At 41.1% G+C, this 27,389-nt stretch overlaps 1 protein-coding gene across 1 annotated transcript in view; it reads left to right on the top strand.

Moving 5' to 3' along the window:
• LOC109928243 (dynein axonemal heavy chain 17-like) overlaps positions 1-27,389 on the top strand; it is a 334,316-nt gene that overhangs the window by 152,465 nt on the left and 154,462 nt on the right. The window contains exons 25-27 of the mRNA XM_048610756.1: positions 6,780-6,912; positions 19,063-19,190; positions 23,450-23,598. Coding sequence (XP_048466713.1) covers positions 6,780-6,912; positions 19,063-19,190; positions 23,450-23,598 — 410 coding nt within the window. The remainder of the gene's footprint in view (positions 1-6,779; positions 6,913-19,062; positions 19,191-23,449; positions 23,599-27,389) is intronic.

Below are 27,389 nucleotides of genomic sequence, written 5' to 3'. Positions count from 1 at the left end.
TGAAGAAGGGTCTAGGCCCGAAACGTCAGCTTTCCTGCTCCTCTGATGCTGCTTGGCCTGCTGTGTTCATCCAGCTCTATACCTTGTTATCTCTTACTCTAATTTTGTCTCATTCATGATGTGCTCTCTCCCAACTGCTCATGTAAAGCTTACCGATGATTTACTAAGAATTATTCCTCATGTACCCATGAACTTAAGAGTCTGAATTTTAAATAAACTGACCTTTAGGAAATATTGATGAGGAGATAGGAGACAGGGACAGTTAGACAATTAGTGAGGGTCAGGCTTCTCAATAACATATGAAGGATGTAGAATTTGGGTTACATCCCCCACCACAGTGAAATTTTAACCTCTCACTGTGCATGTACTATTGAAAGTTTGTTGGTAGCAGAGTGAGAAGTAAGGCATTGGCTTAAGAGGCTTTGGTGAGCAGTGGCTCAACAAAAAGTACAGATAAACTCAGGTGAAGTCCTTTTAACTTGCCTCTTTAGTCTTAGAGCATTTGAGATGGTAGTTTGGGCAGTGTCATGCTCCTCCTGCAGGATGTGGGAACTCAGCCATTCCCCTCGAAAACTAAGTATAATGTTTTGGATACTGTTGGAGGGGCATGACCATTCAGGGAAAAGCAGCAGTAGCCAGGCCAGTTGCACTACTGGCTCTGGGGCACAGCGGGAAAGGGTAAAAGTAAACAGGACTTTACTGATAGGAGACTCAATAGTTAGGGAGACAGACAGGAGATTCTGTGGCCGCAGACGGGAATCCAGGATGGTGTGTTGCTTCCCGGATGCCAGGGTCCAGGATGTCTCGGAGCGGCTGCAGAACGTTCTCAAGGGGGAGGGTGAGCAGCCAGAAGTCATTATGGAGAACTAGGAAAAAAGTTAAAAGCCAGGACTTTGACGGTGATATTCTCTGGATCACTTCCAGTGCCAAATGCTAGTGAGGGTAAGAACAGGAGGATATAGCAGATGAATGCGTGGCTAAAGATTTGGTGCAGGGGGCAGGGTTTCAGACTCCTGGATCATTGTGATCTTTTCTGGAGCAGAGGTGACCTGTTCAAGAGGGACGGGTTGTACCTGAACTGGAGAGGGACCAGTATCCTGGCGAGCAGATTTGCGAGTTCTGCAAGTGAGGGTTTAAACTAGATTGGCGAGGGATGAGATCTTGAACAGCAGGGAGGCAAGTGCGAGGCTGGAAGAAGATACAGTAATCAGAAATAGCAAGTTGAAGAGACAGGTCAACCTGGAACAGGACAGGGAGCGAGGAATGCCTGTTGGATTAAATTGCATCTATTTCAATGCAAGGGGGCTGACAGGTAAGGCCGATGAACTCAGGGTGTGGATAGGTACGTGGGGCTGGGATATCATAGCCATTAAAGAAACATGGCTAAAAGAGGGATAGGACTGGCAGTTTAATATGGCAGGGAATGGGTCCGTTAGGTGGGACAGAGGTAGAGGAAAGAGGGGAGGGAGAGTTGCATTTTTGATTAAGGGGAGTAGCACAGCAGTAGTCAGAGATGAAATAACTGAGGGATCATTCAGTGAGAATTTGTGAGTGGAGCTAAAAAATAAGAAGGGGATGGTGACGTTATCGGGGTTGTGCTATAGGCCCCCAAATAGTCAACAGGAATTAGATAAACAAATAGGTTGCGGAGACTTGCAGGAGAAGTAGGGTTGTCATAATGGGGGCTTTTAATTTTCCTAACATAGACTGCGATTGCCATAGTGTAAAGGGGCTTAGATGGGGTGGAATTTGTTAAATGTGTTCAGGAAAGTTTCCTCAAGCAGTATATAAAGGGTCCCAATCGAGAAGGGGCAAAACTCAACCTAATCTTGAGAAATAGGGCAGGACAGGTGACTGAGGTAACAGTGGGGGAGCACTTTGGGACTGGTGACCATAGTTCTATTAATTTTAAAATGGAGAAGGACAAAGCTGGTCCATAGGTTCAAGTTCTAAATTGGGGCAAGGTGAATTTTGATGGAAAGAGACAGGAAACTTGCAGGGCTTGATTGGAGTAGTTTGTTTGTAGGCAAAAGAACCTCTGGCAAGTGGGAGGCCTTTAAAAGTGTGATAGCTAGAGTTCAAGGTCTAAATGTTTCTGTGAGGGTGAAGGGCAAGGTTGGCAGGAGTAGGGAACACTGAATGACCAGAGATATTGAGACTTTGACCAGAAAAAAGGAGGCATGGCTCAAGAACAGGCAGCTGGGATCAAGGGAATCCCTGGAGCTATAAATGGGATACAGGAGTTTACTGAAGAAGGAAATCAGGAAGGTGAAAAGGGAGCATGAGATAGCTTTGGCTGAGAAGATTAGGGTGAATCCAAAGAGATTCTTTAAGCATATTAAAGGAAAAAGAATAACTTGAGAGAGAATAGGACCCCTCAAGGGGTATGTGTAGAACCGCAGGAGATGGGTGAGGTCCTCAATGAATATTTCTCCACTGTGTTTACTGTGGAGAAAGACATGAAGACTTTGGAACTTGGGAAAGTTAGTGGCAATATCTTGGGGACGGTCCATATCACAGTAGAGGAGGTGTTGGAAGTATTAGAATGTATGAAGGTGGGTAGATCTCCTTGTCCATTTCAGATATATCTAAGAACACTGCAAGAGCCTAGAGAAGAAATTGCAGGATCCCTAGGTGATATGTTTGCATCATTGTTAGCATGGGTGAGGTCCCAGAAGACTGGAATGTTGTGCTTGTATTCAAGAAGGGCTGCAAAGAAGAACCTGAGAATTATAGACCAGTGAGCTTAACACCTGTGGTAGGTAAGTTACTTGAGAAGATTCTGAGGGATAAGATGTAAATGCATGTAGAAAGACAGGGTTTGATTCGGAGTAGTCAGCATGGCTTTGAGTGTGGGAGATAATGCCTCACAAATTTGTTCGAGTTCTTTGATGAAGTGACCAGGAAAGTTGTTGAGGGCAGGGCGGTAGTCGTAGTCGATTTCAGTAAGGCCTTTGATAGTTCCCACATGGTAGGCTCTCTGGAAAGTTAGATGCATGGAATCCAGGGAGAGTTGGCAAATTGGATACACAATTGGCTTGATGGTAGGAAGCAGAGAATAATCGTGGAAGGATACTTGTCGGATTGGAGGCCTGTGACTAGTGGTATGCCAGTCGCTGCTGGGCCCATTGCTGTATGTTATCTATAACAATGACTTGGATGAGAATGTACAAGGCATGAATAGTAAGTTTGCGGATGACACTAAAATAGGTGGTACCATGGACAGTGAGGAAGGTTATCAGAAATTGCAACAGGATCTTGATCAGCTGGGGAGGTGAGCCTAGAAATGGCAAGTGGAGTTTTACACAGATAAGTGTGAGGTGTTGCATTTTGGAAAGTCAAATCATGGTACAATTTCATGGTGAATGGTAAGGCTTTAAGGACTGTAGTGGAACAGGGGGACCTTGGAGTTAAGGTGCACAGTTCTCTGAAAGTGGAGTCACAGGTAAACAGGGCAGTAAAGAAGGCTTTTGGCACACTGGCCTTCATCAGTCAGGGCATTGAGCATAGACATAATATTGCAGATGTACAGGACATTGGTGAAGCTGCACTTGGAGTATTGTGTCCAGTTTTGGTCACCTTGCTATAGGAAGGAAGTTATTAAACCAGAAAGAGTGCAGAAGAAATTTCCAAGGATGTTGCCAGGACTCAATGGCCTGTGTAATAGGGAAAGATTGGACAAGCTAGGACTTTTAGAGCATAGGAGACTGAGGAGATATCTTTTAGAAGTGTATAAGAACATGAGGATAGGACAAATGTGCTCAGTCTTTTTCCCAGGGTTGGGGAATCGAGGACTAGAGGGCATCAGTTTAAGGTAAGAAGGGCAAGAATACATGGGAACCTGAGGGGCAACTTTTTTACACAGAGGGTGGTACGCTTATGGAATGAGCTACCAGCAGAAGTGGTTGAGGTGGGATCATTAACAACATTTAAAAGGCATTTGGATGAATACATGGAAAGGAAAGGTTTAGAAGGATATGGGCCAAGTGCAGGGAAATGAGGTTAGCGTAGATCGACATTTTGGTCAGCATGAACCAGTTTGGGCTGAAGTGCCTGCCTCTGTGCTGTAGGATTCTATGATTCTATGTGACATCAGTGATTGTTCCCTGTTTGGAAGCCAGCTTAATTGACAAAACTGTTTCCAATCTGATCTGGAATCAGTCAGTGTGTTTAAAAAACAAGTTAAATCCACCTCTGGTAGGGAGGGGGAAGGCAGTGACGGTGGTTAGGGATGTTAGTCAGCCTCAAATGGAGGAGTTCGGGTAAGGAATCAGAAAGCGGGAGTAAGAGTGGTCAGGTGTCTGGTAGAATGAGGTCAGAGAACTTAGTTGAAGAAAATTAGACATGCGGGGACAAAGAAAGCAGGAGCCTTTGAATTCAGAGGATTAACAGTGATGGTTCGAGGGCTGGTGCATGATGTACACATTGCCCAGGAAAACAAGCCTCATTAACACATTCAAAATGCAATCTACTCCTTTGAAGTGAATCAGCCGCCAATGCACTTTCCTGGCCTGGTTAAGGACAGATTTGTGGGTTTGGGGTTACCACTTGCATCCTTCTTTTTAGGAGATAATTGTTTAAACAGTGCTCCTACCTCAAGATACACCCAGAGGAGGAAACATCCTTTCCATGTTCACCTTGTCAAGACCATTAGGAAAGACCAGTCAGGATCTTACAAAATACAGTCAAATCACCCCTCACTCTTCTATATCCATCTGAGAACTCCTTATGCCTTCTTTGCAACATACTTTCTGACCTATCTTTTTGTGTCATTTGCAAATTTATCTATCATGACTGTACTACCCTCATTTAAATCATCAACCTAAATTATAAAAAGATGAAGCCCGATCGTAGACCCACACACGACTCCATTCTTCAGGTTCTGTCAATCAAACAAAGACCCAATTATGCATGTTCTCCATTTGGAAGGGAATGCACTGGCCAGGTAATGTTGCTCCGATGAATCTGCTGCCCTTGGTCTTCTAGATAGTGTTCATGAATGTTGAATGTGCTGTTGAAGGAACATTGGTAAGTTGTTGCAATACATCTTGCATATGCTCCAAACTTGTGTTACTCGGCATTGGCATTAGAGGGAGTAAATGGAAGGCAGACCATTGACATCTGCTCCACCTGACCTAACCTGGTTTCTCCACACTCCGTCTAATTTCTCCCAACCAAAACAAAACATTTTATCCACAAAAGGGAAACCCTACATCACAAAACAGCTGGAAAATCCAAAGCCCAGTTTCACCAAAACATTCAACACTCAACCAGACTTCTAAATACAGAGTCACTGATCACCCTGAGTTCAACCTCATATCCACATATTCCAAACCTTCCACAATCTTGAAAAACTCAGTGTGCTTTTTTTTCACTTGTACTACTGTCTCTTCATCTAATTATTCAATCCCAAAAACCTAAGGGACTCTGATTCATTTTTACTCCCTGATTAGAGGTAGCTGATGTCTGAGGCATCTTAGGTTTTTACTTTAAAGGTGGCCCAGAGCCAAAGGCAGCATTCAAAAATACTGTTCATTTTTTGATCATATTTTTTCATTGTCCATCTTTTAAGGCACTGTTTGTATCCTCAAAAAAGATTTAGTGTACAGTAGCATGCTATGTGATTTGATGTTTTAGTTGAATCCTTAATAAGCTTATTAGAAAATCTTGAAAGTGTTTAATTGTGTGTAAAAGGAATTGTTATATGGGAAGCTGGATACCAAACTGAAGCCTGTGCTCGCAAAGCAAGTAAACTGTGAGGTGTGCATTATACTATCTTGTCTACTCTGGTCAGGATATGGAGCTTGCAGATTTGTTCTTCAGTACTCTGGGTGAGAACTAACTTCCTTCCATGTGGAAAGAGAGGTAACTGTAAATGACTTGGTGATTGCAACATCTCGGAGTGTATTGATCCTATCTTCAATGGTCCCAGGAAGCTTGGAGGTTTAACTTAATCAGATTATGTATTCTTTTCCAGCAAATTTCTACACAGTGCTGCCTTGTGCATGCAGATGATACTTAAGCATTTGTAATTTTATCCAAGTATTATAAAAATATAACACATAATAAAATAATTCTAGAGAGAAATCAAAGTGCCAAGCAGTATATTCATGTTTTACTCTTAAAATAAAACAAAGAACTGTGGATGCTGGAGATCTGAAATAAAAACAGAAATTGCTGGAGAAACTCTGTAGTTCTGGCAGTATCTGTGGGAAAAAATCAGAGTTAGTATTTTTAGTCCACTATATCCATCAAATATCTTCATCAAAACCATTCTGATCAATATTTCATCAAACCTCAAACATTAACTCTGCTTTTTTTGAGGTTTGATGAAATATTGATCAGAATGGTTTTGATGAAGATATTTGATGGATATAGTGGACTAAAAATACTAACTCTGATTTTTTCCCACAAATGCTGCCAGACCTGCTCAATTTCTCCAGCAATTTCTGTTTTACTGCTCGGCGGCAATGTTCAGTTGAAAAGTACAATCTAAATAGGAATCTTAAAAAAAAGAGAACTTCTCCCTCTAGAGGTTATATTAAGAAAATGCAACCATGGTGTAAATTATTGATTGATTTCCATGCCTAAATATGGAGTTATTGCTCCAGTACATTATTGCTTTTTTAACGATATATTAAAATAAGTCATTCTAGTACTAACAGCTGTAAAATTTTAAATTTTTGTTGACTATTTATAAAATCAGCTCCTGAATTAATGCTAATATTGTAGCATTTGAATAAATTTTTAACCAGACTGTTTTTTGTTTCACTTTGTAGGTGATGCTATCTTTGAAAACTACCTATTTGAAGATGAAGCGAAAAGCCATTACTGTAGATCTTGATCCTAAAGCTGTGACTTGCGATGAACTGTTTGGAGTTATTAACCCAGCCACGAGGGAATGGAAGGATGGTAATCAATTTCTTACCATGCACCTATATGATTAGGAATAAAAATGGAAAATGACATCCCTACATTGTCAGTTGCTGTGCTAAAGGAAATCTATAGAATCCATGATAACAAGGTGTAGAGCTGGATGAACACAGCAAACCAAACAGCATCAGAGGAGCAGGAAAGCTGACGTTTCGGGTCTAGACCCTTCTTCAGAAATGGGGGAGGGGAAGGGGATTCTGAAATAAATAGGGAGAAAGGGGGAGGCGGATAGAAGATGGATAAAGGAGAAGATAGGTGGAGAGGAGACAGACAGGTCAAGGAGGCAGGGTTGGAGCCAGTAAAGGTGGGGAGTTAGGGAGGGGATAGGTCGGTCCAGGGAGGACGGACAGGTCAAGGAGGCGGGATGAGGCTAGTAGGTAGGAGACGGGGGTGGGGCTTGAGGTGGGAGGAGTGGATAGGTGGGAGGACAGGTTAGGGAGGCGAGTACGAGCTGGGCTGGTTTTGGGATGCGGTCAGGGGAGGGGAGATTTTGAAGCTTGTGACGTCCACATTGATACCATTGGGCTGCAGGGTTCCCAAGTGAAATATGAGATGCTGTTCCTGCAACATTGGGGTGGCATCGTTGTGGCACTGCAGGAGGCCCAGGATGGACTTGTTGTCCAAGGAGGGGAAGGGGGAGTTGAAATGGTTCGCGACTGGGAGGTGCAGTTGTTTGTTGCGAACCGAGCATAGGTGTTCCACAAAGCATTCCCCAAGCCTACGCTTGGTTTCCCCGATGTAGAGGAGGCCACAACGGGAACAGTGGATATAGTATACCACATTAGCAGATGTGCAGGTGAACATCTGTTTGATGTGGAAGGTCTTCTTAGGGCCTGGGATAGGGTTGAGGGGAGAGGTGTAGGGGCAGGTGTAGCACTTTCTGTGGTTGCAGGGAAAAGTGCCGGGGGTGGTGGGGAGTGTGGAGCGGACAAGGGAGTCAAGGAGAGAGTGGTCCCTCTGGAAAGCACATAAGGGTGGGGAGGGAAACATGTCTTTGGTGGTGGGGTTGGATTGCAAATGGCGGAAGTGTTGGAGGATGATGCGTTGGATCCGGAGGTTGGTGGGGTGGTACGTGAGGATGAGGGGGATTCTGTTTTGGTTGTTATTGCGCGGAGGGGATGTGTGGGATAAGTTGTGGGAAATGCGAGAGACACGGTCGAGGGCGTTTTCGATCACTGTGGAGGGGAAGTTGCGGTTCTTGAAAAACAAGGACATCTGGGATGATGCATTTCCCGCAACTCATTTCTTGAGACCAATCCCCTCAAAATACATCAAGGAGATAGCCTAGATCCTAACTTTTATCTTATTTAAAGGCAAGTGCAACACACATTGTGTTCCAAATGTGATTCGACTACTAGGCTTTTATTCTGACACCACAGTTAAAATACAAACAAAAAGAGAAGAATTGACATAACTTTAATTCTTTGAAATACTTTACTACACATCAACTGTTCCAATATAACAGCATCCCATAAACACACACTTGACAAAGACAAATTCAGTAAAACAGATTTCCCTCTCTTGCTATTTCCTCCAGTCCAGGAGAAGGAACACTGACAGAATGAATCTCGCAGCAGAGAGAGAACTCAACCTTTTGCAACAGCAGAGAGAGAGTTGTATCTTGCAACTTCAGCTCCAAAACCCCCAACTTCAACAACTGAAAGCAAAACTGAAACCCTGAGTCTGTGTGAGCCTTACCCTATGCCCTCATGCTTCTTTGGTCTAATTTTACTAAAAAAGCTATTTACTCTGCTTTCCATGGAGCAGATACCTTGACACCAGGTTTACAACACCTCTCTTCAGAGAACTAGGACAGACAAATCCCTCTTAAAGACACATATCGTTACAGTTAATGTCTAGTGAACAATGTAAATTGTACATGATTGCTATCATGCAATAACCTACATCTTGTTAAGACAATAGCGTCTTCTTGTTAACACTTAACAGTGCTCAATCCCTTTACTATCTAAATAAAGTAGGCTTTTAGACCCAGTCAATAATGATGATTCATTGCAATGCACTTTTACCTACAAATACCACATGGTGATCAGTATCGGGTATCATTGTTTGACACCACAAGGTACAGCTAGAAAGAATTCCATTGAACCCAGGAGAATAAATTTCCAAAAGTCCACGTGAGTTTAATGACTTTGCTACTCTCTAGCCCTTGAACAAGCAAGCAGGAGAAACTCCAGAAAGATCAATGGAGGCAAAACTGAATTCCAGGCTAAAACCTTTACTTCAGTCCTAGTAAGAAGCATTGAAAGAGCAGTGTGGACTAGGAAGTGCTTAATGACAAGTCATACATGGCACTTGTAGATGTCATTGGGAAGCATGATTCTGTAGGAGCATTCTCAGTTAAAGTTTAGACTATGAAGCAAACATTTTGGAGCAGCATGATTAAAGCAACATGTTCATGATGGGCACGGGAAGAAACATTAAATTAACAATGTAAATAACAGGCTACATCAGCTACAAATAAAACAAAAAGTACTAACAATTCACGATGACCATTGATGCCATAGCAAGCAGGCATCATGAGGCATAACTACAACATGGAAATCAAGGGCCATGGAAATACTCTGTACCAATGCTGCAGCACAGGAACATTAGAAATGAGAATTGAGATGACAAAAGGGACAACTTGAAAAGTTAAAACAAACAGAGACAGAAGAGAATAGATAAAATAATGTTGAGGCTCCAATAAAAGCGGTTGATCCATAATTTAAATTGTGTTCTGGTAAAATGTGCAGTAAAATGTGTTCAACGAGATCCAAGAGATCATGAACAAGTTAAGAGCAATCAAATTTTCCAAGTCTATTCAAACAAAAGCCACTCAGAAAACAACTGGTCCAGGACAGACTGTTGTCATCCAACCAGCCAAGGACCAACTCATAGAAGATTGAATGGGCTTCCTAGACAGATGGAAGAACCCAAAAAGAAGACAGAATCTCTATTATCTGTTTTGACATAAGAAAATTGGTTCATTCTGTCATCAAGAAGGAAATTTGCACCTATACAGGCGTTGTGTAAATGTTTTGTATTTCTTACTGAAGACCGTTCAGATAACAGAAATCAGCAAACTTGATTATAGAAGCAAATACTGACAACAAAAATGCGTCCACTCAAGCTCAGTAACTGAAGTTGTTCAGATAGCGAAACTATCTGCAATACAAATTGTTGCAGCAGATTTGAGTTTGATATCAACTGATGTGTCAGCACAAGTTCAAGATGAACATTTGAATACTTTATCTTCCAAAGTAGAATTATCAATACCAGAGGAAATGCTAAATAAGCAGCATTTGTCTGATACTATGATGGATGGGAAAATGTCCGGTGTACCACTGCAACATCACTGAGGGCAAATGAAAACATTCAACCTAATCAACAAGTTGTAGTCAGGAGTTTACATATCTGACGATAGAGCTATCAGCAGATTGTTGTCAGAGATTTATTTGCAAAAATTGAAGATCAGCTGCATACAATTCCACAGAATCTATACCAGTTACCACAGATTCAGAAAACAATCAAAAAGAAATTTCCTGGATCTAAAATCCAGGAAACTACAAAGTCAAAAGTATTTGTTGCCACCAAAAAAAATCTTCTGTGATAGAAATTCATAAGCTTTAAAGTTCTCCAGATGTTGTTATGGGACAACTTCCTGATTGGCAGCGAAGAGATTTCTGTGAAAGATATGCAAATATTAAGAATCCTTCAATCGGGTAGTAGACCAACTACTTCGGTTAACAGGAACGATGTCCGCCACGTAAACCTCCAAAAGATAAAAGGTCCTCTAGTAGTGAGAAAGTTTGCAAGCAATCAAGATCAGATCATAATCAAGAACAGAATCAAGATGAACAATCTTCAAGCCTCTTGAATCAACCAATCTTCTAACTCCAAATAGAACACATACTGGAAGAATTGTGAAACCTACTGACTGCCTGAATTGATGGAGTCAGAAACCTGATGGGACATGGTTTTGTGGTATAGGTAATGAACTATATGAATGTGCAAATATTAACAATGGGAGAAAAGTTTGGGAGAGATGTTATGTAAGGAAATGGCTCTGAAGAGGTTAATTTGAGAGCTGCATGAGGTCTCACACAATCTGATGATGCCATACTGCTTGGGTGGTGATAAGATTGGTCATTTTAGGATTTCATGGAGTGCAGACTTATATCCACAAGACTTCCTTATTGCCAATATTTAATGAACTAATGCCATTTTTAAAAATTAACCTGATCAGACATGGGATGACACATCTCTATGACAAGTAGGATTTGAACTCAGAAGTAGGGGCAGTACTTCTGTGCAGCAGTAAGAGTATTCATGCCCCATGTAGATACTTTTAATTTATCTTTTCAGGCATATTATGACATATATCTAGGGTAAGTGGGACTTGAACCAAAGCCTTCTGATCCAGAGGTAAGGACCCTGCACCACAAACGCCCTCCACCTTCACCACCTGTTATCATTGGATTTGAACTCATGTCCCCACAGCATTAATTTAGCCCCCCACATCAGAACATCCATAGCATTACCAATATGCCATGATCTCTCTTACACCTAGGTGAGGGTATCACTGAGATTTGAAGTCAGGGTTTTGAGTGTACTAAACTGCTTAGCTGCAGCACCAAGCACAATCTTCCCTATGTAACCTATACATAATTGTTCTCATGCAATTAAGTACATCATCTTGAGACAAGAGCATCTGTTTGTAAAGAAACAAGAGTGTTGATCCTCCCATCATAAACAATATAGGCCCCTCAATCCAGTCAAGGACAGAGGATTGATGGCAGAATACTTTTAACCATAATACCTTAAAGTGTATTTGGGTGGGTGCTTCTGATAGACTAATGAGAACCCCTAAAGAAGGCAACTTTCTTGCCTAACACCAGCTTGTGGAATAAAAGCTACAGGCTACAGCATGGTAGTGCTTCCCCTGAGGTGGGTGCAGTTGAAGCAGGACTGAGATGAGGCACATAAGTGACTAGTCATTGTTCACTTAAGGACCTCAATAGCACAAGGAGAGGTGGACCTAATTCCATCTATCCTAAACCCAACAGTAAAATAGAAGATATGAGACAAAGTGGGGTGGAGCTGAAAAGCAGCAGATGAGCCATGTGCTAAATAATGGGATATGTCCTGTGCCTTCCGACATGAGTGTAAAATCCAGCATCATCTCAATTAAAATAGGGGAAAATTCACTGTAAGTTGAAATGATAGCAATCATCTCAGGCCTAGGACATCATTTAAGAAGCTCTGCTGAGGAATGTTCTAAATCCAAACATTTTCAGCTGTTTCATTAATAATCGTCCATCCAACATAGGTACTGAGGTAGGATGTTTGCTGGTAATTGCACACTGTTCAGTTCCATTCATAACAGCTCAGTTAATAAGTAGGCTTTACCTTCTATTATGTTCCCAGCTGTTATAGAGTCATACAGCACAGAAACAGACCTTTTAGTCCAACTTGTCATCGCCAGCCAGACATCCTAAACTGATCTAGTCCCACTTGCCTGCCTTTGGCCCATATCCCTTTATGTAGAACATAGAACTACACAGCAAAGGAATGGGCCTTTTGGCTGATGATGTTGTGCTGAACATGATGCCAAATGAAACTAAGCCCTTCTGCCTGCCATTGGTCCATATCCCTCCATTCTCTGCATATTCATGTGCTTATGTAAAAAGTTCCTTAAATGCCCCTATTGTATCTGCCACCACCCTGGCAGTGCATTCCAGAATCCTACCACTCTCTGTATGAAAAAACTTGCTCCTCAAGTCTCCTTTGAACTTTCTCCCTCTAACCTTAAATGCATGCTCCTAGTATTAGACATTTCAATTCTGGGAAAAAGAGTCTGACCATCAACCCTACCTAGGCATCTCATAATTTTATAGACATCTATCAAGTCTCCTGTCAGCCTGCGCTGCTCAAGAGAAACCAACCTGAGTTTTTCCAGCGATAGTAAGAACTGTAGATGCTGGAGTCAGAGATAACAGTGTGAAGCTGGACGGAACGTCCCGACTCGAAACGCCAACTTTCCTGCTCCTCTGATGCTGCCTGTCATGAGCTTTTTTTAGCCTCTCCTTACAGCTCATACCCTCTAATCCAGGCAGCATCCTGGTAAACCTCTTCTGCACTTTCTCCAAAACCTCCACATCCTTCCTGTAATGTGGCAACCAGAATTGAATGCAATACTCTAAATATGGCCTAACCAAAGTCTTATAGAGCTGCAACATGACATCCTGACTCTTATACTCAATTCACCAACCAATAAAGGCAAGCATGCCTTACACCTTCTTTGCCATCCTACCTACTTGTGTGGCTACTTTCAGGGAGCTATGGACTGAACCCCAAGATTCTTCTGTAAATCAACGCTGTTCAGAGTCCCGCCATTAACTGTATACTTTTCCTTAACATTTGATCTCCCAAAGTGCAACACCTCACACTTACCCGGATTAAACTCCATCTGCCATTTCTCTGCCCATATCTGCAACTGATCTATATCCCGCTGAATCCTTTGACAACCTTCTACACCATCCACAACTCCACCGATCTTTGTAACATCTGTAAATTTACTAACCCCCCATATACATTTTCATCTAAGTCATTTATACATATATATATAAATATATAAACACACACACACACACACACACAATATACACACAAACAGCGGAAGTCCCAATATGGATCCATGCGGAACACCATTAGTCATGGACCTCCAGCCTGAAAAACACCCTTACACCAATACCCTCTGTCTGTTATGGGCAAGCCAATTCTGAATCCATGAGGCCAGGTCACCATGGATTCCATGTATTTTTTTCTTCTGGATTGAGCCTACCATGAAGGACCTTGTTGAAAGCCTTAGTAAAATCCACGTGAACAACATCCTCTGCTCTATCCTCATCAATCACCTTCATCATTTCCTTGAAAAATTCAATTAAGTTAGTAAGACATGTCCTGCCCTGCGCAAAGCCATGCTGATTGTCCCTAATTAGGTCATGCTTTTCCAAATGTGCATTAATCCTATACGTAAGAATTCTCTCCAATGGCTTCCCAACCACCACTGAGACTCACTTGTCTGTAGTTTCCTGGATTATCCCTATTTCCCTTCTTGAAAGAGGAACAACGTTAGCTACTTGCTAGTTCTCCAGTGGCCAGTGAGGATACAAAGATCTTGGTCAAAGTCTCAGCAATCTCCTTTCTTGCCTCTGCCAATAAGCTGGGGTAGGTACCATCGGGCCCTGGGGACTTATCCACCTTAATGTTCTCCAAGAGATCCAATACCACTGCTTTCTTGATCTCAAAATGCCCTAGCATATTAACATGCTGCACACAAATCTCATATCCTTTTCCTGGGTGAATACCAATGTCAAGTACTCACTTTGGATCTCATCCACATTCTGTGCTTACAAACACAAGTTCCCTCCTTTATCCTTGAGTGGTTCTACCTTCTTCCTAGTTATCTTTTTTGTTTTTAATGTGTCTATAGAATGTCTTGGATTCTCTTTAACCCTACTTACCAAGGTCATTTTATGGCCTCTTATTGCTTTTCTAATTCCTTCCTTGAGAGCTTTCCTGCTTTCCTTATATTCTTCAGGGGCCCTGTCCAATTTTAGCTTCCTTTAAACCCTTCCTATTCACATATCCATCCAGATGCCTTTTAAGTTTTGTAATTGCACCTTATCTGGCAGTTTGTTCCATACAGGCAGCACCCTCTGCATGAAAAAGTTACATCTCAGTTCCCTTTTAAATCTTGCCCCTCTCAGCTTAAACCTATGCCCTCTAGTTTTGGACTCCCCCACCCTGGGAAAAAGACCTAGGGTATTCACCTTATTGATGACCCTCATGATTCTATAAACCTCTATAAGGTCACCATTCAGTCTCCGATGCTCCAGGGTAAAAAGTCTATTCCCTTTTGCGCAAACCCTCCAGTCCTGGCAACATGCACGTAAATCTTTTCTGCACCCATTTTAGTTTAACAACATTCTTCCTATAGCAGCACAACCAGAATTGTAAGGCAGTAGTATAAAAGTGGCCTCACCAATGTCCGGTACAGCCGCAATCAGACATCCCAACTCCTGTATTCAATGCCCCAACCAATAAAGACAAGTGTACCAAACACCTCGTTACCCTGTCTTTCCGTGACTTCACTTTCAAGGAACTAAGCACCTGCACCTCTAGATCTCTTTGTTTGGCAACACTCCCAGGACTCTACCATTAACTGTCTAAATCCTGCATTTAATAATACTGCAAGTAGTCTGTTAGATTATAAGTTTAATTTTTGTGGTAGGTTACTTTGATAGTAATTGACTGAATATATTTACATGTTCACATTAGGTTGTTAATGCTGTTTAAATGAAGAACACATATTTATCACATAAAAGTAAACAAAAAACATATCTCTCTCTATATGTAGAAAATGTGTCAGTTTAGAATGATATTAAAATAAACAGTAAAATAAAGTTTTTTTTAAAAAATTACATTCACTCATGGGATGTGGACAATGCAGGTTGAGCCAGCATTTATTGCCCATCACTCATTGCCCTTGAGAAGGTGATTGTGATCTGCCATCTTCAGCTGCTACATTCCATTTGGTGTACTTACACTCACAATGCTGTTAGATAGGAAGTTTCATGATTTTGACCCAGTGACACTGAAGGCACGGGAATGCATTTCCATTCCTGGACAGTGAGTGACTTGAGGCGAGCTTGCAGGTGGTGATGTTCCCATGTATCTGTCGTCCTTGTCCTTCTAGATAATAGTCAGGAGCTTAGACAGTGAAGTGTTAAGGAGCCTTGGTGAATTTCTGCAGTGCTTCTTGTAGATAGTACACAGTGCTGCTACTAAGCATCAGTGGTGGAGGGCTGAATGTTTGTGGATGTGGTGCCAATCAAGCAGGTTGCTTTGTCCTGTATGGCATCAAGCTTCTTGAGTGTTGTTGGAGCTGCATTCGTCCACGCAAGTGGCAAGTATTCTATCAGACTCCTGACCTGTGCCTTATAGGTGGGTAGGTTTTGGAGAATCAGAAGGTGAGTTACTTGCCACAAGATTCCTAGCCCCTGACTTGGTTTTGTAATCATAGTATTTATATGACTTGATCAAGTTAATTTCTGGTCAACCTAGGATGTTGACAGTCAGAATGTCAGTAATAATGAAACAATTGAATGTCAAGAGAAAAAGTTAGATTATTTCTGGTTGGAGAAGGTCTAGGCCTGGCAATCGTGCGGTGTGAATGTTATTCGCCACTCTTTAACCGAAACCTGGAAATTGGTCAAGTTGTGCTGCATTTCAACATCACAAGCTAAACTCCTCTGTTCAGGTGAATCTGTTGTTTTAGAGAACTGAAACATATTACTGGATCTTGTTCTGTTTTCTCTGTCTGACATAAAAGTTTTGTACCACTTTATCAATTAGTACAATAAGTATAATACTTGGCACTGAATTAAAAACATATGCTTTTCTGGAAATTATGTCTTTGGTTCACTGTTTCAAATGAGTTTCTGACCTATTTAAAGAAAAGAAGTTGTAAACATTATCTGTAGGATGTACTGCATCAACTCACCAAGGCTCTTCAACAGCAATTTCAAAATCCATAACCCTGAACACATAGAGGACAAGGGCAGTCAGTGTGTGGGAACTTACAGATTCCTCTGTATGTCACACATTATCCTGCCTTGGAAACGTGTCATCACCACTGGATCAATATCCTGGAATTTCTACGTAACAGAGTAGTGAGAATACCTACAGGAAATGCCACAAATTAAGAAGATGGTTGACCATTACTTTTCAATGGTAAACAAAGATGGTCAATGAATGTTGGCCAGGTCCTGATGCACGTATTCCATGAACCTATAAATTTTACAACCACTTCTGTATTTTCAGACTGTTTTTCTGACATCAAGTTATAGATATTCAGATTAGATTTGCAGAAGACACCAAAACTGCAGGTGTAGAGGACAGTGAAGAAGGTTACCTCACAATACAATGGGATCTTGATCAGATGGGCCAATGGGCTGAGGAGTGGCTGATTGAGTTTAATTTAGATAAATGTGAGGTGTTGCATTTTGGAAAGGCAAATCAGGGCAGAACTTACACACTTAATGGTAAGGTCCTGAGGAATGTTGTTGAACAAAGAGTCCTTGGGCTGCAGGCTCACAGTTCCTTGAAAGTGGAGCCACAGGTAGACAGGATAATGAAGAAGGCATTTGATATGTTTGCCATTATCGGACAGTGCATTGAGTACAGGAGTTGGGAGGTCATATTGCGGCTGAACAGGATATTTGTTAGGCCACATTTAGAATACTGTGTGCAATTCTGGAAACCCTGTTGTCGGAAGAATGTTGTGAACGTTGAAAGGGTTCAGAGAAGATTTACAAGGATGTTGCCAGTGTTGGAGGACTTGAGCTATATGGATAGGCAGAATAAATTGGGGCTATTTGCCCTGGAGCATCGGAGGCCGAGGGTGACCTTATAGAGGTTTATAAAATCATGAGGAGCAATGTTAGGGTAAATAGGCATGATCTTTTCCCCAGGATGGGGTGTCCAAAACTAGAGGGCACAGGTTTAAGGTGAGAGGAGAAAGATTTAAAACAGTCCTAAGTGACAACTTTTTCACACAGAGGATCATGCATATATGAAGTGAACTTCCAGAGGAAGTGGTGGATGCTGGTTCAATTATGTATGGGTACATGAATAGGAAGGGTTTAGAGGGATACAGGCCAGATATTTGCAAATGGGACTAGATTTATCTAGGATATCTGGTCAGCATAGATGAGTTGGACTGAAGGGTCTGTTTCTATGCTGTGCATCTCTAAGACTCTATTGACTCTATATTCCATGACTTTCTCTAATTGTATGCTGTAGACCCCAAAGTTATCTAGTTCTCCTTTCACAAGAATTTCTAAACCTATTTTCTAACTTCATCTCCCTTTCCAGCTGCTTGGTCCAGTTTAATCAGATTATTTTCACCTTCATTCCTATTTTTGAACCCAAAGCTGAGTTTCAAAGCATATTATATTCATTATGCATGAACTATTTGCTTCCTTCCTGTAGCATCGACTGCCTGCATCTGTAATACTGTGGCATGGCGACTCAGTGTTTGGCACTGCTACCTCATTGCACCAGGGACCTGGGTTCAATTCCAGCATTGGGCATTTGGCAGTTTGGAGTTTGTGTTGAGTGCTCTGGTTGCCTCCCACAATCCAAAGATTAGGTGGATTGGCCATGCTATAAATAGTCCTATATTCTGTAGGCTAGGTGGATTAGCATGCTAAATACAGGGATAGGGTGGGGTGGTGGGATACTCCCCAGAGGCTTGGTGCAGATTTGATGGGCTGAATAGCCTGTTTTCTCACTGTAGGAATTCTAAATGTTAATCTTGTATTTGTGATCTCAAGTCTCAAGTTCTTCAACATCCTCCTTGCTATTATTTGGAAACCTTTCCAACACAAACTCCAAGTCATCAAAAAAAATCTGTCACTCATATCTACCATTGCAATGAAGATGTACTTGATCATAGGTCCTGTCCTCACGAACAGCCACCTTTTCCTGAAACAACTGAATTCAGTAACCTTGCCTTTGTATATAAATCCATCCATAGTTCCCACCCTACCTCGAGAAACTCTTTCAGCTGTATGCACTTACGGTTTCACATAGACCCTTTATTTGGAGTGTTGTGCATCACTGTGCTTATTTGAAAGCAGAACTTTCAGTATCCAGTCCTAAATTTTGAAACACCATACCACTTTATCCCTTCTACTACTTGCCATCCTATCTTTGTCCAGTATTTCAATTTCAACTAAACATTCAATAAGCTTTTATCTTTTCTCCCTCCTACTTAAGCTCAGATCCCAAAGTAAAACACCTGTCAATGTTTTGAAAAAATTAGAGGTTTTTTTTAAATGTAGAAACTTTATTAAGATTGAACATATTGCACGAATGCCAATTCATTAGTAACATGAAAAAATATTTTATAGCACTTAGGTCTATTTAGCTATAAACACTACACTTTTTTACATTTCAGATTTTTTTATATATCCAGTATTATGCTTGAATATAAATGCAAGTTCATAATCAAGGAAGAAAATGTTTATATTTAATCTTTACTTTATTAATACAACTTAGGACTTTTCTCAACTATCATGCGTGACCTTGCAAATATTTCACATGATGGACCAAAATGGATTGTGCTGGATGGTGATATAGATCCAATGTGGATTGAGTCTCTCAATACTGTAATGGATGACAACAAGGTTAGTAGACATTTCAGTTAAAGGTAGCTGAACTTGCTTAAGAAAAACAAATTTAAATTGAAATTAGATTTTTTCACAGAGCCACAGCACTTTAAAAGATGACAATTCAATCCACTATATCTCTGTGCACCACTTTTTTTAGAGCAATGTAAAACTAATTCTATTCCCTGACTCCTCCCTGGACCCTTGCATCTTCCTTTCTTTTCATATATGTATCTGCTTTTCCCCTAAAAGGTGCAATGGTCTTTGTCACAGCTAATTTTTTTAACGGCAAACTGCTTCATATCAAGCAGATCTCTGCAGAAAAACATTTCTGCTAGCCTCTCTGATCTCATTAAGTGACAATATTAAATTGATGCTCCCTTGCCACTGACTCTTAAAGCAGAAAAAAATAACATTTTCCTGTTGACCCTAAGAATTTTGTTCATAATTTTATAATCTTCTTTTGCTACAGTAAAAACAGCTCTAGTCCTAAATCTGCACCAATGACTATACTTTCCCAGGCCTACTGATGTGATCCCTCAGAAGACTAATAACATAAAAGAACCAAACATTCCAAATGACTTGGACAGAAGAAACCATTAGACAAAATTTCATTTTTGAAATGCTTCCTGTAACAAACTAACCAAAATCAACATAAACTAAACTTAACAAATTGTGTTTAGGAAAATCTATAAATTACACTTTTAATTACTGTTACAACAGATTTCTCAGACAGTCCTCTCAGCATATATGGCATTAACCCTAGTGTTACACAAAACAGTGTTCTTCCCACATGGAATTGCAGTGCCTTTATGCATAAGGTAATTTGATTCAAAGTACCATCCAAGCAACTTTGTTACACGCCTCGGATGCAGTGTACACTAAAGGACACAGCTTTCCAGATTCTTCGTAGCTCTTATCCCAGAATCTTCCTTTTTGGTTTTCTTTTCAAGCCCTAAACTGCCCTGTGGAATGTTCCAATTTGCAGTATACTTGTATGCCATGAATACGCAATAGTCTTAAATTTTTTATGATGACACCCTACCATCAAGTTGAAGTCAGCTGCACATGGGAAACTCATAACTCCCTGTTCACATTCTTTTAAAGGTGTGTGCTCCATTCATCTTTGTGCACTTATATGAAGTCCAGTGCCTGACAGATCAAGTTTTGGTTGTGGATAATAAAAACAAATTGAAAAGAAGGTATCTGCCTGTTATGTGGTAAATAATTCCACATATTCACCACCCTTAGAGTGAAGAAATTTCTCCTTATTTCAATCGTAAATGGCATACCCAGTATCTTAAGTAGTGTTTAGGAGCTATGTGCCATGTTTTGAGGGACCTCCAAGTGTTCTACTTACCATAGAAGAGTGCAGACAGATTTACATAAGAACATAAGAAATCGGAGCAGGAGTAGGCCATATGGCCCATCAAGCCTGCCCTGTCATTCAATTACATCATGGTTGATCTTTTCATTGTCTCAGCTCCACTTACCCGCCTGCTCACCATAACCCTTGATTCTTTTACTGTTCAAAAATCTATCTATCTTTTCCTTAAAAACATTCAATGAGGTAGCCTCAACTGTTTCACTGGGCAGGGACTTCCACAGATTCACAACCCTTTGGGTGAAGCAGTTCTTCCTCAATGCAGTCCTAAATTTGTTCGCCCTTATTTTGAGGCTCTGCCCCCTACTTCTAGTTTCACCCGTGGAGGCAACAACCTTCCTGCTTCTATCTTATTTTTCCTCTCATAATTTTATATCATTCTACAAGATTCTCCCTCATTCTTCTAAATTCCAGATGGATTCCTAGCCAGATTGTCATGAGGAGTGACTTAATCAGTCAGACCTGTATTTCCTGGAATTTAGGAGAACATGAGGGAATCATAGTGAAATGTACAAAATTCTGACAGGGCTAGACAAATTTGATGCAAGGATGATATTTCCCCCAAAGATCCACTCACCTACCAGAGACTAGCAGGATCTAGAACAGGGGGTCATGGTCTGAGGATCAATGTTCCCTCTAATACTCTTATTCAGCGCACAGACTTCAGAGGTTCATGTGCAGCAATGACTTTCAAAACTGGAAGTCCGTGCATTGGCATGCCAATCAGAATGTGCAGTACCTTGGAGGTACCTCCGAGCATGGCCATGCAGCTTATGGGGAACATTGCTCAGGATAGAAGCTAGGCCATTTAGGACTGAGATGAGAAATTTCTTCACTCAGAGGGTGGTGAATTTGTGGAATTCTTTACCACAGAACGCTGTGGAGAAAAGTTACTGAAAATTTTTAACCTAGATTCTGGACACTAAAGACTTCAAGGAATACATGAGGCTGGGAATGTGGAATTGAGATAGATGAGCCGCCAACATCATATTGAATGGTGGAGCAGGCTTGATGGGCTCCTACTCCTGCTTCTATTTGTTACTTCTCAAACAGAGCTATACTTATCAGGGCACACAATGTAAGGGAGAGATCCCATAAGATATGAGGGCCCCCTTTCTCACTACATGGAATTTGCAACACAGAATTAGGATTTCAGTGTAACAATATTATAATAGCAGTATCACTTTGTTTTGTTTTGAATGATGGAGTAAAGTTGAGGTTTTGGATGGTCTACTTCTGCTCCTAATTTGTATGGCAGACATATGTATGTTAAGATCAGTGCATTCTGGTAGAAATAGTCAAACCAGCACAAAAGATTGGGGTATTTTAAATGTTATTTTTTTTAAATAGATTGTTTATTCACTCAGAATGTGGGCAGCATTTATTATCCATTCTTAATTGCCCTTGAAAGTTGGTGGTGAGCTGTCTACTTAAAACGCAACAGTCAATTTGGTGTAGGACCCACAATGTCATTTTGCAAGGAGTTCCAGGATTTTAGCCTCGTGACACTGAAAGAATGTGATACATTTCCAAAGCTGGATATTGAGTGGCTTGGAGGGAATTGGCAGGTGATAGTGTTCCTTTGTACCTGCTGCTCTTGTCCTTCTCTTTATGGTCAAGGATTTGAAAGATGCTCCGGAAGGAGCCTTGGAGAATTTACTTCCGCGCATCTTGTGGATAGTACACAATGCTGCTGTTGAGTGTCAGTAGAGGAAGGACTGAATGTTTCCAGATATAGTACAAATCAAATGGCTGCTTTGTCCTCGATAGTGTCAAGCTTTTCCTTAGTGTTGCTGGAGTTGTACTCATCCAGGCAATTTGGGAAATACACTGAAAATATTTACTTTCATGCTTCTCTGATGTTTTAAGCTGATTCAAGAATCAGGCTCCATCCACTAGGCTGGACTCTTGTCCCAATCAAAGTATCATGCTTCTACCTATTTTACTGTGTAAGAAAGGTTTTTAATTTATGTTAATATTCTTACATGCATAGGTATGGGTTTCACAATTTAAAATTTATTTCAATTCAAAAGATTTTTAATTTGTTGTAAAGCTTACTCTTCTGTGGCAGTGAAAGTAGATTTCAATGAATTCAGTTTAGGATAATCAGGTTGAAATTTGAACAATCTTACTAAAAATACTTATATATGGTTATAAAACCACTTCAGCAGTATTAACAAGACTACATCATGGTACCACTGTTAAATGTATAAAGAAATACGTCAATACTATCCCTTGAAAGCGTCAAAGTTATTCTTCATTGCTTGTAAAAGTTGTATTCATCACTAAACAATGTTTTTCATTATAATCACCTTTCATCCATCAAGCATGATGAAATTTCCCTTAACAAAATACTTTTAAAACATAAAAGGAGAAATTTGCTTTTATTCTGACCTTGAATTTTTCACCAAAATTACGTGGCAGAATTTATTCCCTTTCCTTTGCTTTATAAAACTGCAACTTTGGTTATAAGTAGAAAATTTGCCAGCATTGTATTTGTACTTAGATACAAAACTAGGAGGAGATAGTTTTTTTTTGCCTCACAGGGTCTGATACCTCTATGTTTAATATAAAAGGTAATGTTGCCAGAGTTCTACCATATCGTAGGCTGCCCTCATTAGAAAGAGACACCTAGTGGTGGTCTAACCTGAGAATCACCACACCTCAGGTGAGGGGAGGGATTGAGAAGGAGAGTCCTTCACAGTAAACTCACCCTGTGCAGGAAATAAACCCACGCTGTTGGCATCACTCTGCATCACAAACCAGCTGTCCAGCCAATTGAGCTATCTGACTCCCATTTTTAATGTTTAATATATATTTGTACAAAGCAAAAATGTTTATCTGTGTTTCAGATTAAATACTAATTAATTTATTTTAATTAACTTATGTGAAGGTTTTAACACTTGCCAGCAATGAGCGAATTCCACTGAATCCCACAATGCGTTTACTGTTTGAGATTAGTCATCTGAGGACAGCCACACCAGCTACAGTGTCCCGGGCAGGAATACTCTACATCAATCCAGCCGATCTTGGCTGGAACCCGTAAGTTGCATTTTTTTAACCCTTAAATGAAATGCAAATTGTAAAATGTAGATAAATGTTTGGTCTGTCTTAAGACAATTCCTTGGTTCATTCTCTGCTAATGCTTCATCCTGAACCGTTTTCTTGGGAGTGGTTTGTCATTGCACTCCATGCTGAGGGGCAGGGTGAGGAGGCAAGTCTCAAGTGAACCTCAGCCAAATTGGGAATCAAAGTTACAATTTTGATGTTGTCCTGAACCATAAGCTAAACTACCGAGACAACTCATACCACAAGGATATATGCAACTTTTATTATAATTATGATATGTAAATATATATGCCCTAAATCTCCTGATCTGGGTTGAAGTTACTAATTCTGATACAGATCAGACAAAAGTTTCCCTACTTAAGTTCCTTGTATCCTTGATTCTTGTATCCAACTGCAGACATGGGGCAGTACACTAAACCTACAATACTAGACTGAATCTTTACAGAAATCATGCCCTCATTTGCAGCACCACCTGCCATATTTTGGGAAGTAAACACAGTTTGAAGGTCCCAAAATCACGTAGAAAATGTATGGAGATGAAATAAGTGGCTAAAATTATAGATAACAAAATGTAGAGCTGGACGAACAGCTCTATAACTTGTTATCTCAGATTCTCCAGCATCTGCAGTTCCTACTATCTCTATGGCTAAAATTATAGGATGGCAGGTGGGTAATTCTTTGGTGCTTAGGGATGAGGAAATGGAGTGTCAGGATGGGTGAGGAGTAGGGTATCTGGAAAGTAGATGAGGGGGAGGTTGTTAATTGGCTAAGGGGGTTAGGATGCCAAGTGAGTGAGATTATAGACTGCCAGTTGGGTGAGGGGATAGGATGACAGGTTAGTGGATGAGGGGTAGAGTGCCAGGTCACTGAGTAGGTACACTAATGTGTAGGTGAGAGTAGCGTGAAGAATATGTGGATAAGAGGTAGGGTGCCAAGTGGGTGAGAGGTTAGTTTGGCAAGTGAGTGAAGGGTTAACAGTGAGTGTTGTGTCAGCAGAGTGGGCGTGTAGGATGTTGTGAGGGTTGGGTTAGATATTGGGAAGAGTAGTTGTGAGTGATTTGGGGTCAGTAGTAAAGAGCAGATTATAATATGAGTAACTATCCAGGTAAGTGAGGCAGAACCTGAAGACTTCTTTGGAGCTTTTCAGACACTGGCTGAAAACTCATCAAAAGTTTAACTTCTTAGGCAATTCCTGCTTGGTCACTGCATTGGGAATTCCAAGGGACCCCAAGCCACATCAGTCAGAATATATCCCTTCTCCAACTATCGAGTGACTGGAAGATCTAGGATATAATGTTAATAAATGCAAGTCCTGGAAATGTGCTAGTGCCCAGACTTAGCTCCAGAGTGTGTGAGGTGATTGTTGCAATGTTCTTAGAAAGCATTTAATATCCAATAGTGAGATTGCAGCTAATGCAATCTGCTCCAATGATTAGATCTCATTAATTTACACTTATACAGGATAAGGGTATCATAAGCAAGCATCTATTGCCCATTCCTAACTGCTATTGAACTGAGTGGCTCTCCAGGCTGATCCAAAATCCAATGTGTCAATCACATTGCTGTGGGTCTGGAATCACATGTAGACCAGACCATGTGAGGATGGCAGAGTTCCTTCCTCAAGGGTCTCAATAAGCCAGATGGATTTTTAAGACAATTCATGATATGTTTTCATGGTCACCATTCCTGAGACTAGGTTTTAATTCCTGATTTATTGATTGAATTTAAATTCCATCAGCAACTGTGTCCCCTGAGCATTAGCCTGAGCCTGTGGATTACTTGTCTAGTGACATTACCATTTTTCCACTGGCTCCCCTCATTAAGGTAAGAATACTGTTCTATTACTCTCTGTGCATAGTTGTGTTACTTTCAGTCTCATTGATCATAAGGCTCAAACTACCCCAAAGACTCACCTTCTTCTGCTTTTGTTTTCCTGCAATCACAGCCACATTTTACCATGGCCCATATCTTCTGGTGTCTGGATAGTTGGAAATCAGCTACCCAGGAAAAATGTATTGGGATCCCTCAGATGTCCCAATGCAAAAACTCCGTTGGAAATAGTCCAGGAAGTTTGTACTTTCAATGTGCAATTCCCCTTCTCCCCAGAAAATATCTGATATAAACTGCACAATGATACCCCTAATCACTTACCCTGGAGACTCCACCGACCCTCTGACTCTCTCCTGATCAGACCCCACCACCTGACTTCCTGTCCTAACTACCAATCCAAAGGAACCTAACTCCTCCTTACCCACCTACTTTCAGCTCACTTGCTACCCTTCCACCCCATTCACCTACCACCCTACCTACTTGCTACTCTTTCCACATATCAACCTATCCACTTGCAACACTAACAATGTACCACCCTACACACCTTATGCACTACACTTTTATCCACTTATCTCACCCATCCTATTTGTTTACACACTCTATCCATTGACCCATCCTATCTCCTTCCTTACTTACCTTACAGACACTGATTTGCAGTTTCTTCCATCATCATCTCTCAAGATTATAGCATGTCTGCCTTAAATTCTTCTGAAATCATTTCTAGTGGCACATAGCCAGCTGAGTAAAATTCTTTTGGTCCAAGCTAAGATACTACAGTTTGTACTCAGGAGATTTTGATCACGAAACTGCTTGAAGGCCATCTGAAATGTCCTTGGATTTCAACACAATTCAACCTCCCAATCAACAGAGAAAATGCTTTGTAGGAGTACCACATTAGAGAAAGAACCATCCGAAATAGGGTAGGTGATGGCCTAGTGGTATTAATGCTAGACTATTAATCCAGGAAACCCAGCTAATGTTCTGGGGACCTGGGTTTGAATCCCACCACAGCAAATGGTGGAATTTGAATTCAATATTTTTTTTAAAAGTCTGGAATTAAAGATTTACTGATCACCATGAAATCATTGCCGATTGTCGGAAAAAACCCATCTGGTTCACGAATGTCCTTCGTGGAAGGAAATCTGCCACCCTCACCTGTTCTGGCCTACATGTGAGTCCAGACCCACAGCAATGTGGTTGACTCTCAATTGCACTCTGAAATGGCCCAGCAAGCCACTCAGTTGTACCAATCGCTACAAAGTCTCAAAGAAATGAAACCAGGCGGATCACCCGACATCAACCTGATCACCTGGCATCGACCTAGGCACCGGAAAAGACAACGGCAGAAACAGCCTTGTCGATCCTGCAAAGTCTTCCTCACTAACATCTGCGGGTTAGTGCCAACATTGGAAGAGCTGTCTCACAGACTAGTTAAGCAACAGCCTGACATAGTCATATTCACAGAATCATACCTTACAGACAATGTTCCGGACACCACTATCACCATCACTGGATATGCCCTGTCCCACCGGCAGGACAAACCCAGCAGAGATGGTGGCACAGTGGTATACAATCGGGAGAGTGTGCTGTAGGAGTCCTCAACATTGACTCCAGACCCCATGAAATCTCATGGCTTCATGTTAAACATGGGCAAGGAAACCTCCTGCTGATTACCACATACCATCCTCCCTCAGCTGATGAATCAGTACTCCTCCATGTTGAACAGTACTTAGAAGAAGCACTGAGGGTGGCAAGGGCACAAAATGTACTTTGGTGGGGGATTTCAATGTCCACTACCAAGAGTGGCTCAGCAACAGTACTACTGATCGAGCTGGTCAGATCCTAAAGGACATAGCTGTTAGACTGGGTCTGTGGCAGGTGGTGAAGGAACGTACAAGAGGGAAAAACATACTTGACCTCATCCTTGCTAATCT

Source organism: Rhincodon typus, chromosome 23 (assembly GCF_021869965.1).
Source record: "Rhincodon typus isolate 14 chromosome 23, sRhiTyp1.1, whole genome shotgun sequence".
In the NCBI taxonomy this organism is placed as follows: Eukaryota; Metazoa; Chordata; class Chondrichthyes; order Orectolobiformes; family Rhincodontidae; genus Rhincodon; species Rhincodon typus.
This window is presented reverse-complemented; position numbering and strand designations above follow the sequence as displayed.